The following is a 16,067-nucleotide window of genomic DNA, read 5'->3' as shown; positions in this document are numbered from 1 at the left end:
ATGCTCCTTGAAATCCGACCGGAAATTCTTCACGGCATAGTTAAATCCCGCGAACCCTTCCAGATTAACGATCTCGAAATCCGTCTTCTGATACGCGTTTCGTAGTTCTTCCACCTGTTCCAGACGCTTCTTTAAATAAATTCTCATTTTTTCTCGATTAGAAATCCTTCTTAAAATTCTGCAATGTCGATTTAAGGGCATGGTACCGATTTGCCTGCAATTTAATTAATTCAATTCTATTTCTATTCAATTTATATTCTGATGAGTGTAAAACCGAACTTAGCGCCACTCACCACCGCAAATAATCACATAATAAGACAAATTCTGGTCCCGCACAAAACTTATCCACTTACTTCGTTTGTGCACCATATTCGACTTACAAGAAGCCGCCAAAAACAATAAAAGCGAGCGTATCGCGGTCTTCCTTTCCCGTCCTTCGCCAAGCTGAAGAGGAAGAAACCAAATTCCAAAAACAGCAATTGCTGCGTTTCTGTATCGCAGTTTTATTTTCAGGCAATTTGCAGAGTCGAATTGCGAACTTAACGCGGCCGCGATCTATTCTGATCTATTTACACACAAAACTTTTCGAATTTAAATTTTTACACTTGCACTTTCCTCTTATGGGTTACCATGTAAAGTTGTGTCCCCTTATATATGGTTAAATAGGGGACATTGTAAGAGGGGTTCCCCGGCAAGAGTTAAATCGTTAAATCGTTATAAGTATTTACTGGTTTACTTTAAGCTATGATTATATTATACACAGGCGTGTGTATACACAAAATAGATAGTTAGACCGGCGGCGGGCGTTCAGCGTCGTGTGCAAATTCAGACTGATTTTCCTCTGTTTTCCTTCTCCCCGTTGTATGCACTACCCAGAAACTAGCGAGCGACCAGCTGATCGCCGCTCTCCCGCATATTGAGACAAGCAGCAAACTGAAAACACCGCATAAAGTATATATATTCTTGATCAGAATTAATAGCCAAGTCGAACTGCCTATGTCTGTCTGTCCGTTTGTATGAAAGTCAAGATCTTAGGAACTATAAAGGTTAGAAAGTTGAGATTAGACATGAAGACTTAAGAGACATAGACCCAGGGCAATTTTGGTAACTGATTTCGCCACGTCCACTCTAACGCCCATAAACCCCCAAAACTGCTACCCCCACGCTTTTGGAAAATGTTTTGATATTTTTTCATTATTTTTGTTCCGCAGCTGTGACGTAGATTGACATTGGTAAATCTATGTGTCGCTCGTAAAATTAATGATGTGCTTTCATCGAGGTTCGAAATAGGATGAATGTTAATGGTTGACTTCCTTATAAGGTTAAAGGCTATCTGTTTCTAAATCAAAGGTGTTGTCAGCGTTTTAAATATATTGAAACGAACTCATTTTATTGGTCTGCTCGCTACAAGCATATTACGAATGTTCGTCCATCCAAATTTATATTAAACCTGATCACCCGGTTACCAGTAACAACACTTAGCAGTTCTCGTCTCCTTGCTCTTTATTTGACTTTCTATAACACTTTAATTCGATTCCCCGTGGTGGGTCTCTCCTCCCTCTTGAAAGTGATCGCTATCCAGGTACTGCCGCGGCAGCCGCGGCAAAAAGGTGAAAGAAGCGTCGCCGTTCCAAGATTCGGGTAAACAGGTGCTGGGCTTTCAGGGCTAACGACTTGCTAGTCGCAACCTCCTGTCCCTTGCCCTGTCCCGGTCGGTCCGTGCAATCGGCCGGTGTGTTTCTGGGTGCACGACATATGGGCTAGAGATTGCCGTGCGCGGACTCACGGTAGCTAACGGCTGCGTCATCCAGACAATCGCTGGGTGAAACAACACGTCAACCCCACGTCTTCCTTGACTGGTGGCGCCGATACCACGCCAGCTCGGTTATTACGGACGATCCAGGCAATCGCCTGGTTTAGGTACGGAATCTCCGACACCGTCGGAGATGGGACGCCCCTGGGTGTGGTCTCGATTCGCGGTGTAGCAAGGCGTCTCAACCTAGCCGCATAAATGCAAATGACAATTGCTGGAGGAGGGCCTGCCTGTTGCCAGTTACGCAACAAGTCAACGAATAATTGGCAGTGCGAACCCGAGGAGGAACTGAACCGGTAGAAAGAGGGTTTGGAGAAAAGACGGTTTGATGGAGAGAACATGGAGAATAAGAGTGCGACGGCACCAACTAAAGCAGGACAGCAAAACAACAGTAAGCGTCGACGTGACGAAAACGTGACGAGAACAACGATTTAAACTGGACTTTGGACCAGACCGCGCTGGACTTTGGACCGGGCCAACGGTAAAACCATGGACTCTGGATCCGGAGACTGGAGACAAGAAGTTAAAAACCGTTAGAGGAAGCTTATATAAGTTAACTATAGTTAAAATAAAACAATATAAATAGCCAACGAATCAAAAAATCAAGTTCAAACCAGATCTGCAGAGCTCTGCCGCGTTGCTGCTGTACACCCACAGCTAGCTTAGGGTATTCTAAGATCTTTTCTATTCAGTCACAATTTGGAGTTGAATAAAACCACAACGAAATAAAGTTTCTGAGTTTTTAATTAAACGGAAATAAATTGGCACCCGAACAGGGACCAGTGCGATGAAAAAGAGATTAAGTTCAGTTTAGTGCAAAAAATAAAAAGTTTTGTGCCACTCCACTGGTCCAAGAACAAAATCCAGTTGTAATTCGAAGTGGCTCTTTCCATTAATTTGGAAATCGTAAAGCAACACAGGATTTTTTTTTTTTTTAAATGCTTTGCTTTTATTTATTGAATCTTCTCATTTACGAGACTAACAATAAGTGTATCAAATCTTATTCTATAACCTAACTAGGAGTCATGTAGACTGAGACAGTGGCCCTGACAAGTTATGGCTGGGTTGGAAGGTCTGATCGTTGTAGGCGGGTTCGGCTGGAGACCCGAGTCAAGACCCTTGCTAGAGGATTTGGGTGGACAGAGAGTTTTTCATTGTAGGACGCTTTTTGCTTGTCTATTTCATCTTTTACTGCGAGAATGCCGAGGTCCCTGTGGATGTTTTGGTTACGAATATACCATGGTGCCCCAGTGATAGTTCGCAGGATCTTTGATTGGGCTCGCTGTATGATGTCTATGTTGGTTCTGCTCGCGTTCCCCCACAGCTGGGAGCCATACGTCCAGATTGGCTTAAGAGTGGAGTTGTAGAGCAGGACCTCGTAGTCCAGACACAAGGGCGATCGTGAGTTTATAATCCAGTGGAGGCTGCTGGCTTTCAGTTTTAGGTGCAGATTCTTGGATTTGATATGTCTACGCCATGTTAGACGTCTATCGAGGTGGATGCCCAGATACGTTACTTCATTAGCTTGGGGGATCTGCGTGCTATTCATACAGAGCGGAGGGCAAGTTTGTCTGTTGAGGGTAAACGTTATGTGTTTACACTTTTGTTCGTTTATTTTAATACGCCAGTCAGATAGCCACTTCTCGACTACCACGAGGTGGTTGGCGAGTTGGGTTGTTGCACGGACTGGGCATCTGGAGCGGCTAAGGATCGCAGTGTCGTCGGCGAAGGTGGATGTTGTTAGTCGGTCGCTCGTGGGAATATCTGCTGTGTAAAGGACGAATAAAGTTGGCCCAAGTGCGCTACCTTGTGGGACCCCAGCTTCGATAGTGTAGCTGTCGGAAATTGTTGTGTTACATCTTACTGCGAAGGCTCTATTGTAGAGGTAGGATTCAAGAAGTTTATGAGTGTACCCGGGCAAGTGTGTTTTAATTTTATGCATGAGACCTTTGAGCCAGACGCGGTCGAATGCTTGAGATACGTCGAGAAATATCGCGCTGCAATATTCCCTATGTTCGAAGGCTGTGCGAATTTCTGATGTTATTCTGTTTACTTGCTCTATAGTTCCGTGTTTTTCTCTGAAGCCGAATTGATGGGCTGGGATAATGTTGTGGGCTCCCATATATGGTATTATGCGCGTTAGAAGGCATTTTTCGAATAATTTGGACAGGCATGATAATAAACTTATTGGTCTGTAAGATGACGGAATCGTGTGATCTTTTCCGGGCTTCGGTATCATTATAATAATTGATTTTTTCCATTTCCTTGGATAATAGCCGAGACTTATGATTCCATTGAAGAGTTTACAGATGACCTTAATAGCACAGTACGGAAGTTCCATTATCATTTTTGTAGTTATTAGGTCACCGCCTGGAGCCTTTTTTGGTTTTAGCTCCCTGATGACTTTTGTGATCTCGTTCGGCTGAAATGTAGTTGGCGTGGATTCAGTTTCGAGGTGGATTTGCGGAGGAACATAATCATCTGCTGCGGGGTTCGGCTGGAAGACGCCTCTGAGATGTAAGGCAAATGATTCGGCTCTATCTTTGTCGCTGCGGGCCCAGCACCCTGAAGAATTCCTTATAGGGGTGACGGTTTGAATTGGAGAGCTTAGATTTGAGTGAGCCCTCCACAATGGATGCTTTGTACTAGTTGGCGAGAGTTTTCCAATATATTTAAGTTGTTCATTTTCAGCTTCTTGCTTCAGGGCCCGGCTAAGATTGCGGGTGGCTTCAGTAAGTCTTTGCTTTGAGCATGGCGATCTGCTGGTTTGCCAAGCTCGTCACAGACGCCTCTTTTCCAGAACCAGCTGTTCAATTTGCCGGTTGGTTTTGAACTTCTTAAATTCCCCATCCTTCCGTTTAGGGGTTGAGATCCTGGCTGCTGTGACGAGTACCTCTTCCAGTGCGGCGGTGGAGCAGTCGATGTCCGCTTCGATATTTAGTTGGGGAGTTAGCTCGATGTGGGAACTCACATACTTTCTGTATTTCATCCAGTTAGTGTTGTGCGACGTCAGCCTGTGGGGGTGGTCCGCAATTTCTGGGCTTTGAAGAAGGCTTATCAACAAAGGCGAGTGGTCAGATGAGAGATCCGGTAGTGCTATGGCGCTTATTAGATTGCGTGGGATGTTTTTTGTCACCGCGAAATCAATTAGATCTGGGATCTTTTTTGGGTCTGCAGGCCAATATGTGGGGCTACCAGGAGAAACGTAGTCCAGTTTATTGCTCACCCCTATAAGTGCATTATACAGTTGCCTTCCCTTGGGAGTCACGAGGCGTGATCCCCAGTGCGTGTGTTTGGCGTTGTAGTCTCCTGCGGCTATGAAGCGATCCCCCAGAGTGTTGTAGAAGTCCATGAATTGACCTTCAGAGATATTAAATCGAGGTGGGCAGTAGACAGCGGCAATGCAAAGGTTGCCGTTTCCTGAGATCACTTTTATGGACGTGGCTTGCAGGTAATTTGTTGCAAACCTTTGATGAAAGTGGTGTTTGATGCGTTCTCTGATTAAGATGCCCGTTCCGCCGTGGGCCTTGCCATCCGGATGATCTGTGCGGTAAAAGGTATAACCTCTTATATGGATTTACGTTTAGAAATTGAGTTATTTCAAGTTTATGCCGTGAAATGCCGTTGGCATTCCACATGGATATACGTAGGTTAGTCATTTATTATTTGGACTGTTGTGCTACAAGCAACTGAATTACCATGTTCTGGTTCTGAACAAGGGTTTGCATGGTTGTTTTCATGATTGACATAAGTTCCATCATACTTTGTTGCATGGTGAACATCATAGATTCCAATTTGCTTTGCGGTTGCACTGGAACCTGCTGAGCATTTTCTGAGTGAGGCTGGGGCGGATTTTCCATGCCTGTTCTTAGTGCTTCGGCGTAGGAGATTCCCTTGGTTGTATCTAGCTGCCCAAAAGATGATCTGGCTGCCTTGGCGAAATGTTGTTGGTGCGTAGCTGTCGCTCGTCGCATACGACTCTTCAGCTCCTTGTAGACCGCACAGCCTCTGTAGTTTGCCGTATGGTTTCCTCGACAGTTGCCACATTTTTTCATTTGGGGGTCTTCTTTGTTTGCGGGGCAGTTTACGGAGTTGTGGAAGTCTCCGCAGACTACGCAGACCGTCCGAAGTGTGCAGTATGTCCTGGTGTGTCCATACTCTTGGCAGTTTGTGCATTGAACAGGGCCGTTGCGTTTGTGGGGTTCTTCCACGGTGATTCTTCGATGCAGTAAGAGCTGCAGCTTGTAGATCGGGTGCACTTCGTTTTTCTTTAAGGCTTTGCTATCTGGTTCGAGCTCGACCTTGAAAAGTGGTTGCGGTTTTTTGTTTCTGTTAACAATATTGCTAACATTTTTGGCACAGAAACCCCTGGCCTTAAGGGCTTCTTGAATTTCAGAGGGGGTGACGTCAGGTTCTATACCTTTTAGCACAACTTGCAGTCCCTTGCTGCTTTTTAGTTGATAGGTGTAAAAGTTCTTTTTTGTGTCTTCCAGGTACTTAGACACAGCTCGGAAGTGTTCTTCAGACTTCGTTTGAACCTTTGTTTCGTGAATGTTCCCTTTAATAAGCGGAACAACATGGAAATTCTCGTCCCCGACCAGCGCAACAATTTTGTTGACCAGGGCGCTTGAACTTTTTTCCCTTACGTAAATAGGGGGGGGGGGCTTAGGTTTCCTTTGGGTCTCCTGCCCCAACTCTGGTTGATTGTTGTCCGCCTCTGCTAAGATGGAGAATCGGTTTTCATTGGAGCTCCTCGTTTGATCGGTGCTTTTGTTGGTTCGATTGATCTTGGGTTTATTGCCAACCGTGTTGGGTGGACTAAGCTTGCGCTTAATCTGGATGTAGCGGTCCATGCCGGTCTGTATAGCCGGGACCGCTTGTCGCTTATCGAGGCTAGCTGTTTTTGTTGCCATTTTATTTTGTTGGGACCGAACTCGCAGTATTGGTAGTTGGTTTAGTTATTGGTGGTGAGTTTGCTGCAGAAATTTTAGCACTGCTTGTTGTTGGAGCTTCATTCAGCGAAGCCGGCGGTGATGGAGTTTGGCATTGGTAACTCCATGATGCGGGAGTTGGGGTGAGCAGAGAGGGTGAGCAAGAGCTGGCTCTCTTGCTGTCGACGGTCAGTAGAGCCGAGTTGCTCTTTGTCGCCTTCTGATGTTGATCTATATCTCTAGATGAGAAATAGGAGTAGCAAGCATTTCTTGGGTTGACGGAGCTTCTACGCTCATTCTTTTGATCGCTGCTCATTTTTTCGAGCTTGTTGTGCGTGGCACTTATTTGTTTAAATTAAATTAAATCAAATTTTGAATTTAATTTTGAAATTACGCGCCCAACGTTCGTACCTCAGCACTGGTCTTACAGTTGATGTGGCAACGCCACTCGCTCATGATCGCCCTCCGAGATAAGTTGGCAGCGCTGTCAGCTGTTTTATCAGCTGCAAAAATTGCAAACTTATATATTTTGCTAACCACCTGCACACGCGGTCATTCAGCACGCCTAGGTTACGCGCAGAACTATGGCACAAGTCCACCGTTTGTTTTTGCAGATTTGCCGCTAACACTGTTCAGCACAACCACGTTAACACAAGATTTTCGCGCAGCGCTATCGAAAGACGTCCGCTTCCACGAATGTGTAGACTTATGAGCAACACAGGATGGGCAGATTCAATTTTGCTGATTTATCGGTGGTCTACAAGTCTTGTCAGGTACGCCCGCAGGGCGTCGCAGGATCCCAAGTAGGAAGCGATCTGGACAACATCCGGACCATCAGGAGGAGTAGGCGCATCATTCAAATAATGTAAGCTAGTGATTAAGAAAAACAAACACACTAATCAAATCGAAAGATTAAAGTAAAAACAACCCAAAATAAAGTTTAAGCAAAAACAAAGTGAAAGTAAGTGCTAAAAGGAAACAATGACTAGATAAAAAATCTTTCTAAAAAAAATATTAATACAAAATTTTCTACTATAACGAAATAAAAAGGCGCAAAGCGATAACTAATTAAACTCCACCACACAGTCTACAACTGAATAAATAAAGAAAATCTTTTCAACAAGTGGTATAACAAAACCCAATCTTGCGAATCATAAACAAAGGGCCCTCTAAGGTAGAAGGGTAAAACCAGCTGCTGGTTTTCATTGCATTCTTTTCAATAACTTAGGTTTCAACGGCCGTCGGCTATCCGACGCACTTAGACCATTAGAGGTCCATTGTGATACGGTGTACGTTTTCCCCTTTTGCCCGTCGAGGTTCGTGTGAAGTTAGCAGTTTCCACAGCCAGAGGCGCTGGTAAATTTTTGTATCCGATGTGGATTGGTGTCGGACAGGTCGGACGTGTCTATCAGGAATCTACTTCCTAATTGAGCAAGTTTTTGGCTTGCAGTGCTGGACTGTAGCATAGTAGATGCTCTACCGTTTCTTCCATTTCTTCGTCCCTACAGCTACGGCAGAAATCATTATGCGGGGCATTTAGTCTTCTGGCATGGGTGCCTATCAACCAATGCTCTGTGATGAGTCTCATAGCAGTGCTGAGGTTTCACTGGTCAATCTTAAAAGTTTTGACGTTCTTTTTGAGTTTATTTTTGGCCATATTTGGCGTGTTAGGCGACAGTGTGTGGTATTTTCCCATATTGTCTGTTTGTTACGGCTTAGGTTTTCCCTAAGTAGTAGTTTACAAGTGGCTAAAGGCATACTCATGCCCTCCATCTCTTGTATGAGTGGCGCGGTAGTGCCTTCTCGGGCTAGTTCATCTGCGATGGAGTTTCCTTCTATGTCCCTGTGTCCGGTTACCTATGTAAGGCTGATTACGAATTGTTGTGTCATCTCATGTAAAGATGATCGGCAATTCGAACTGTTTTTGAGTGGCTTGAGATTGAGCCAATCGATTTGATAGCCGCTTGGCTATCACTGAAAAAGCTTACGTGTGAGCTTTCCGGTTTTAGTGCTTTCAAGTGTTTAAGTGCCTTCCTTTTTGCTGCCACTTCAGCTTGGAAAACGCTGCAATGATCGGGGAGTCTACGAAATGCGTAGACCTAGCTGTTCGGAGTATACTCCTCCTCCTACTCTGTTCTGTAGTTTTGACCCATCCGTATAGAAGCATATAGCATTCTGGGGGCAAGGTGTTCGTGAGTTCCACTCGTCACTCTGTGGGATGATTGTGTTGAACGGGGTTTGTATGTTCTCCGTTGAAGTGCAGTAGTCTGTCCTGGAGGGGACTATTTGAATGTTTTTTAGGATACATGAGTGACCCGCTTCTTGTGGGTTCCACTGCTTGGTATCTATAAGCCTGATTGCCGCTACTGTAGCCTGTTCCATGCCAGCTAGTTCTGGGCTTGGGCGGTTGAGTATGGCATTTAGCGCTTCGTAGTATCGAGTTGACTGCTATGTTCCATAGAAGTGGGGAGAGGACGCCTTCTTGAGGAGTGCCTCTGCTGACGTGCCTAGTGAGGGTCGACGCGCCTAGTAAAGACATAACCCTCCTGCAGGTGAGCAGTTGGTTTATGAGTCCCACCAAGTGGCGGTCCACCCCAAGGTCTGTCAGGGCTCCGGTAATCTCCGTTGGGATGACGTTGTTTAAAGCTCCTTCTATGTTCAGGAAAGCTACCAGTGCATATTCCTTTTGGGACATTGATTTTTCTATCTTGGAGACGAGAGAGTGTAGTGCTGTCTCTGTCGATTTGCCTTTCTTGTAGGCGTGTTGCGTGTCTGTAATAAGACTAGGGTTGAGAGTTGATCTCAGATGCAGGCCGATGATTCTTTCAAGGGTCTTTAGTAGGAAGGATGACAGACTGATTAATCTGAAGTCCTTGGGGGTCGTGTGTGACGGTTTCACACAACAATACGGGACTCTAGCCACGATTGTGGTAGGTGTCTAAGAAGTAGGGACCTTTTAAAAATGTCAAGAAGCCAGTTTATTGCTATATTTCCCGTATGTTGGATTTATGCGGGCATGATTTTTTCTGTACCTGCAGATTTGTATAGTTTAAAGCTGTGTATGGCACATTGGAGGACCATTGGGTCTATGCACAATTCGATACTTTCCAGTGTGGCGTTTGTTTGATGGGGTGTGAGAGCGTTTTGGGAAGTGAGTGTCTAGAAGTATCTCCTCACTCGTGCTGGTCCAGGAGCCATCTGCTCTTTAAAGCTAGCCTAGGGTTGTGGCTGATTTTGATAGGATTTTTCTAAGTCTGGCTGCTTCAGTTGTATTTTCTATTTCTGAGCAGAAGGTATGCCATGAGGATCGCTTTGCTTTCCTGATGGCTTTTTTGTAGTTTGCAAGGGCTCTCTTGTAGGCGGTCCACAGGGCCTCCTCATTTCCTGCCTTGGCCCTGTTAAAAAGGGTTCTGCAGTCTATTCGGAGGGGGGACAGTTCTGCTGACCACCAGGGAGGTTTTCTTTTTCTTTTGGGCTTGCTATTGGGGCAGGCCTTTCTTAGTGCATAGTTGCACGTTTCTGTGAAAATTCAAACTAGTTCGTTTAGACTTGTTTGGGAGTATGGAGGGGGATCCGTTGGGATTTTTCCCCTTATTTTCCCTTTGTATTTTTGCCAGTCAGTTTTCCTTGGGTTTGTGAAAACTGCTGGTTTTGAGGGGTTGACTGTGAGGGTCGTTTCTATATACATGTGGTCCGAGAAAGAGTGCTTATGTGGCACCCTCCAGTCAGTTACTGTCTCTAATAATGGTTTAGAGACGAGAGTTAGGTCTATTACCTCTTTTCGGTTCTTAATGACAAAGGTGGGGTCATTACCTTTATTACATATGAAGAGTTCAAATCTCTTCATAAAGATAAAGTTAAAAGAGACTCACCGCGGTCGTTTGTGTCTGTATTTTCCCATTGTGTATGGTGGGCGTTAGCATCACAGCCTAATAGTAGGCCTATGTTTTGCTTTTCGCTGTCTTCTACCAGTCTCCTTACCACCTCATCCAGCGGTTCTTGCCTTTCGTAGACCATGTTCGATGACAGCACTCGGAACGGAGATGGCTGACTCTCGGTGGCTGGCGCGTTATCTGCATCGCTGTAATTATGGAGCAGAAAAATGCTAAGATGCTTTTTGGCTAAAATGCAGGCCCTTACTTTACCTTCGCAGGGAGCTTTTAGAAGCTTATATTTCTGGCCTGGTTTGTTGACCCCTCCATTTCGTCGACCTTCCCCACTCGCCAGTCGCGATCTCCGCAAAGGATCGCCCTGGCTGTACGCGTTGCCGCTTTGCCCTCTTAGGTGGAGGTCGCTTCTTGACCTCTGTGGGCTTGTGTGGTTTGGGAGCTTCCTTGCCGAAGTTTGGCAAAACGTATCTAGCCCATTCCACCTCTTTAACCATTCAGCCGAAGGAGCCGTTTTCGATCTCTCCTGGCTGCGTAGGATTGGACCTGCAGATCGTTTCTCTGCGTAGGTGTGTTTGCCTTAACCGGTTGCCACTGAGTGCTTACCGTCTTTGGCTGCGCCTGAAGGGGGCATCATGGCACAAGGCCTGGAGATGTTCCCATGGCGACGGCTTTGGGCGGCTTGCACTCAGTCGCCTCAGATTTGAGGCGGAGTTCACCCGAACCCGATCCTGTGGTGTTGGCCAGGCATGTGGCCCAATCGCCAACTTCGCTGCCTTGAAATTTGTACGGCCAGACTCAGTCGTCACTGCCGTTTGAGTAGGTTTTTTGGGAAATCCTGACTCCTTTTAATTTATTTTTATTGACTCCACGTGATTCCCACGAGTTGCGGAGAAAAGGAGGGTCCACCCGGGCGGAGATCCGCGACGCCCGGGTAAGGCTTCTTAGAACAGATGGTCGCCAGGTATCCTGAGCTCTCCGTTTGAGACTGAGCTATTTTATGATCCGGGCCCTCAGTCATGCAGACTCTCGGCACGGGTCGACCTTAGTCCTTGCCAGCATCCTTTGGCAGGGACATAACCTTGCCAGGGGACCTGTTTCCAGCCGTCCTCGCGTGGAGAGTATAGTCGCACTTCCGGGTGTATGGACCATTACGGAGCGTTCTTCTAGCAAGCTTGAAATTACACGTTATTCCCCTTGTTCATCACCCGACTGACGGCCTTTTCAATAACTTAAATCGCAAAAAAGGTTCAACAAATCTTACTATTGAACAAAATATTTAAATGAAACAAATTTTTAATACAAATTCCTTTTCGCACTTAACTTTCATAATAACTTTAAGTCAAATATAAACAAATAATCCGAATACACACTCTATTTTTAAACCAATTTAAACACTAAATCAAACTTCATTTTTATCGATAAACGTATTAGTTTAAGTGAAATCAAAACTAAACTGAACTATACTAAATTCCCTAACATCGACAAATTTTCTGACAAGTTTCACTTGTATGGCAAATACAAATACCCTAGTAGGCCACCCGTTCTCTTAGAGCATAGAACAGCAGCTAATCGAAGAAAAATCATGCCATAGACAAAAACAAGAATTATTTCAACAAAATAGACACATGAAGCAAGTACAATTACAAACTATCATTCGTCAAGTTTACCACAGTTCCGAGCAAATTTAGCTGATCATGATAAGATTCCTGACATAGTAAAAAGTCTTCGCGAATTTTCCGGCAATCCGTCCGAATTCAGTTCGTGGAAGAAGGGCATTGATCTAATACTAAAAACGTATGAACACACCGTAGGTACCCCAAAATATTTTTGAATTTTATATACAATTAGGAATTAAATTACCGGTAACGCAGACACAGCCCTCGAATCATACAATGTCCCCCTTAATTGGAATGCTATTTCCAAATGTCTTACACTACACTACGTCGACAAGAGAGATTTGGGTACACTTGAATATCAAATGACAATAATAACCCAAGCTGCAAATCAAACTGTTAAAGAATTCCACTAAGCAGTATACAAACATTTATACCTGATTTTAAATAAAATTGGCTGCATGGCCAAGTGCTTAACATATTTACAGACACCTGTTCAAATAGAAATTATATCCAGCCCAAATTCGTCACAAATCCATTTCAAACAGTCTTTGTAGGAGGCAACATTAAAATAACCCATTACAAGATGGCAAACTTGTTCAACGACCCAAAAAGTATAGATAAGTTTGCCTACTACCTACACTAAAGACGTTTGACGCTATACTGGGAAGCGACAGCCTAAAAGAATTAGGTGCTGTAATCGACATCAAAAGTAAACTAATGTTATTAAAAATTGGGACACTCATATCCCAATACAAGAAAAGAAATTTGAATCCGTGAACGTAATAGTCCCAAGAACAGAACACCTGACAGAATCTAAAAAACAAACTCAAGCCAACTTAAAAAAAAAATCTTAACCTTTTTGCTGAGCCCAACTAAAAACTGACCTACACCACTAGAGTCAAAGCAGAAATCCGCACAGACACAGGTACTCCGGTTTATTCGAAATTTTACCCATTCCCATTTGCTTTAAAAGACGAAGGCAACAAACAAATCAATAAACTTTTAGAAAATGAAATAATTCGTCCGTCACGTTCCCCCTACAATTCATCAGTGTGGATTGTACCAAAAAAATTAGACGCCTCAAATATAAAATATATAGGCAATAACAAATTGTATTCCGTCCTTGACCTCAAGAGTGGATTTCACCAAATACAGTTTAAAGAGAGCGACATAGAAAAAACAGCATTTTCCATAAATAACGGAAAATATTAATTACTAGACTACCTTTTGGACTAAAAAACTCACCCTCAATATTCCAACGCGCCCTCGACGATATCCCTAGAGAACACATAGGTAAAATCTGTTACATTTACATTGACGACATAATAGTTTTTAGCCAGGACAAAGAAACACACTGTAAAAATCTTGACTTTATTTTTGATTCTTTAAATGCAGCTTATATAAAATGTCAACTAGATAAATGCGAATAAAAAAAAAAGTAGAGTTTCTGGGATTTGTTATATCCGATAAAGGAATAGAAACCAATCCAACAAAAGTAGCAGCAATAGCCAACCAAAAACAGATAAAGAACTAAGAGCATTTCTTGATTTACCGAGTTACTATAGAAGATTTACAATGGGTTACGCATCGCTAGCTAGACCGCTCACAACTTTGCTCAGAGGAGAAGACGGTCGTATTTCCAAATCAGCTTCAGCTAGAAAACAAATCCAACTCAACAGTGAAGCCATGGAGGCGTTCGAATAAATCAAAAGTACCCTAATATCCGATGATGTCATTTTACAATATCCCGACTTTAATAAAGAATTTGTCCTAACTACAGATGCAATAGGGGCAGTACTTTCCCAAAACGATAGACCAATATCATTCATATCTAGAACCCTATCCGAAACAGAAGAAAATTATGAAACAGCCAAAAAGGAAATGTTAGCCATATGTTGGGCAGTAAGATCATTCAAAGGCTATTTGTATGGAGGGTCAAAGGTGAAAATCTATACAGACCATGAATCGCTTACGCACGACTGTAATTGGAAAGGAGGTATAGCAATTAGGAGATGGAAGACATACCTTGACGAATATAACAAACAACTTCTTTATAATACAGGAAAGGAAAATGTAGTGGCAGATGCTCTCTCCAGGGCCCCTAATAGAAATCAAATAAATTCAATCACCTCAACACAACATAGCGCTCAAAGCTCAAACCAAAATCTTATCTCATAAAACCACAACGAAATAAAGTTTCTGAGTTTTTAATTAAACGGAAATTAATTTATATAAGCTTACCGAACCCTGAAAGCTGGACGGTCAAGGAGAACGAGGATACGAGTAAACAACGTAAAGCAACGAAGTCTGCAAGGGAGCTACAGCCTTGATATTCAGCAAGAAACATGATCGCTACATCGAGACTTTCGGGTCAAGGAAAGTCTCCGAATTAAGACACTGGTAGCTGATGTCCATTACGACGAAGGCCGGTTAGCCCGATTCAACAGGCGGGGCCAAACCTAACAAGGACCCGAATAGGCGGCAGGAATTGTGGTGAAGATCCGGTAGACTGCGTTGGAGACTACGTACGTGAACCAGGGGATTGCCTGGTGTGTCCGTGAGAACCGAGCAGGCGTGGTACCGGCACCACCAGTCAGAGCAGACGTGTGGTTGGCGTGTTGTTGTTTCACTAGCGTTTGGCTTGGGGATCGCAGCCGTTAGATACCGTGAGTCCGCGTACGACGACATCTCTTAGCACCCAGGGACACAGTCCGCACCACTTAGGACAACCAGAGCGGTGGGACAGCAGGACGAAGCCGCTGAGCCATCCAGGTCCGTCAGCACCAGCAAAAGGAAAGGGTTAGGGTGAAACGTTCGTCTTTCACTGGGCGTCTTGCTCCAGGAACTGCGGCGAAAGCCGTGCGATTGCGCGGAGCGTCGGTAGGAACTGAACAGGCGTCTGGCGCGACCGACCGGGACAGAGCAAGGGACAGGAGGTTGCGGCTAGCAAGGCGTACGCCTTGAGAGCCCAGCACTTTTTCACCCTAGTCTGGGAACGGTGACGATTCCCTAAGCCCACAGACTTTTACCTTGTCAGCAATCACGCGTAGCCGCGGCAGTACCAGACGAGGTTCTAGGTCTACGATGGGAGAGCCGAAGAATCAAATCACATTATAAATCTAGTCAAGAATAAAGAGCAAAGAAACGAGAACTGCTAAGTGTTTTTACTGGTAATCGGGGGATCACGTTTTAATATAAATTTGGTGGGACGAACATACGAAATCTTCTGAGCTAGCCACACGTAACTCATATCGAGCAGACTAACAAAATCAGTTTGTTACATTTGTCTCAACGTAGCGATCATGCTCCTTGATGACTCTCATGGCTGTAGCTCCCTTGCTGATATCGCTGCTATCGATCCAAAGTCCAGTGTTTTACCGTAAGCCTGGTCCAAAGTCCAGCTTGGTTTCGTTGCTTTCCTTAACCTGGCACGCCGACGCTTACTATTCTTCTGCTTTCCTGATCCAGTTCGTGCCGTCCAATTCTCGCTTTCCAAAATCTCTCTCGCCCACTTCCCTAAGCACATGGCGAAGAGAAAGAAATTACTCGCAGGTACGATTTCTCATTAAACTTCCACATTTCCCTTTCCATTAATCCACTTTCTCTCGGCTGCTCCCTTTGGGATTTCGCCTCCCCTCCTCAAAGGCTGGGGTGATTCTTGGTAGGATCCGGTCGGCCGCCCAGTCTCTAGCCCTGTCCAGTCGTCATCTCCTCCTTTCTTGGCCCGGGTCCTCCACCTACTCCAGGTCTTCTTGATTGTCTCCAGAACCACGCCTCGGAGCTCGTGTGGGCCGGCGAATAGGCAACCGCCTACCTC

The 16,067-nt window shown here is 44.6% G+C and overlaps 1 protein-coding gene across 2 annotated transcripts in view; it reads left to right on the top strand.

Moving 5' to 3' along the window:
• The window catches only part of LOC120457614 (angiopoietin-2), a 190,773-nt gene that overhangs the window by 163,756 nt on the left and 10,950 nt on the right, over positions 1–16,067 (top strand). Inside the window, exon 1 of one of the 2 annotated variants that reach the window (XM_039645124.2) lies at positions 7,172–7,609. The exons of the other annotated variant lie outside the window; for it this stretch is intronic. Coding sequence (XP_039501058.1) covers positions 7,467–7,609 — 143 coding nt within the window. The 5' untranslated portion in view covers positions 7,172–7,466. Of the gene's footprint in view, positions 1–7,171; positions 7,610–16,067 lie in introns of those variants that run through there. 2 annotated transcript variants of the gene reach the window in all.

This window comes from Drosophila santomea, unplaced genomic scaffold (assembly GCF_016746245.2).
Source record: "Drosophila santomea strain STO CAGO 1482 unplaced genomic scaffold, Prin_Dsan_1.1 Segkk63_quiver_pilon_ctg1_scaf, whole genome shotgun sequence".
Classification (NCBI taxonomy): domain Eukaryota; kingdom Metazoa; phylum Arthropoda; class Insecta; order Diptera; family Drosophilidae; genus Drosophila; species Drosophila santomea.
Note: the sequence above shows the minus strand (reverse complement) of the source record. Positions and strands in the feature narration are given on the sequence as shown.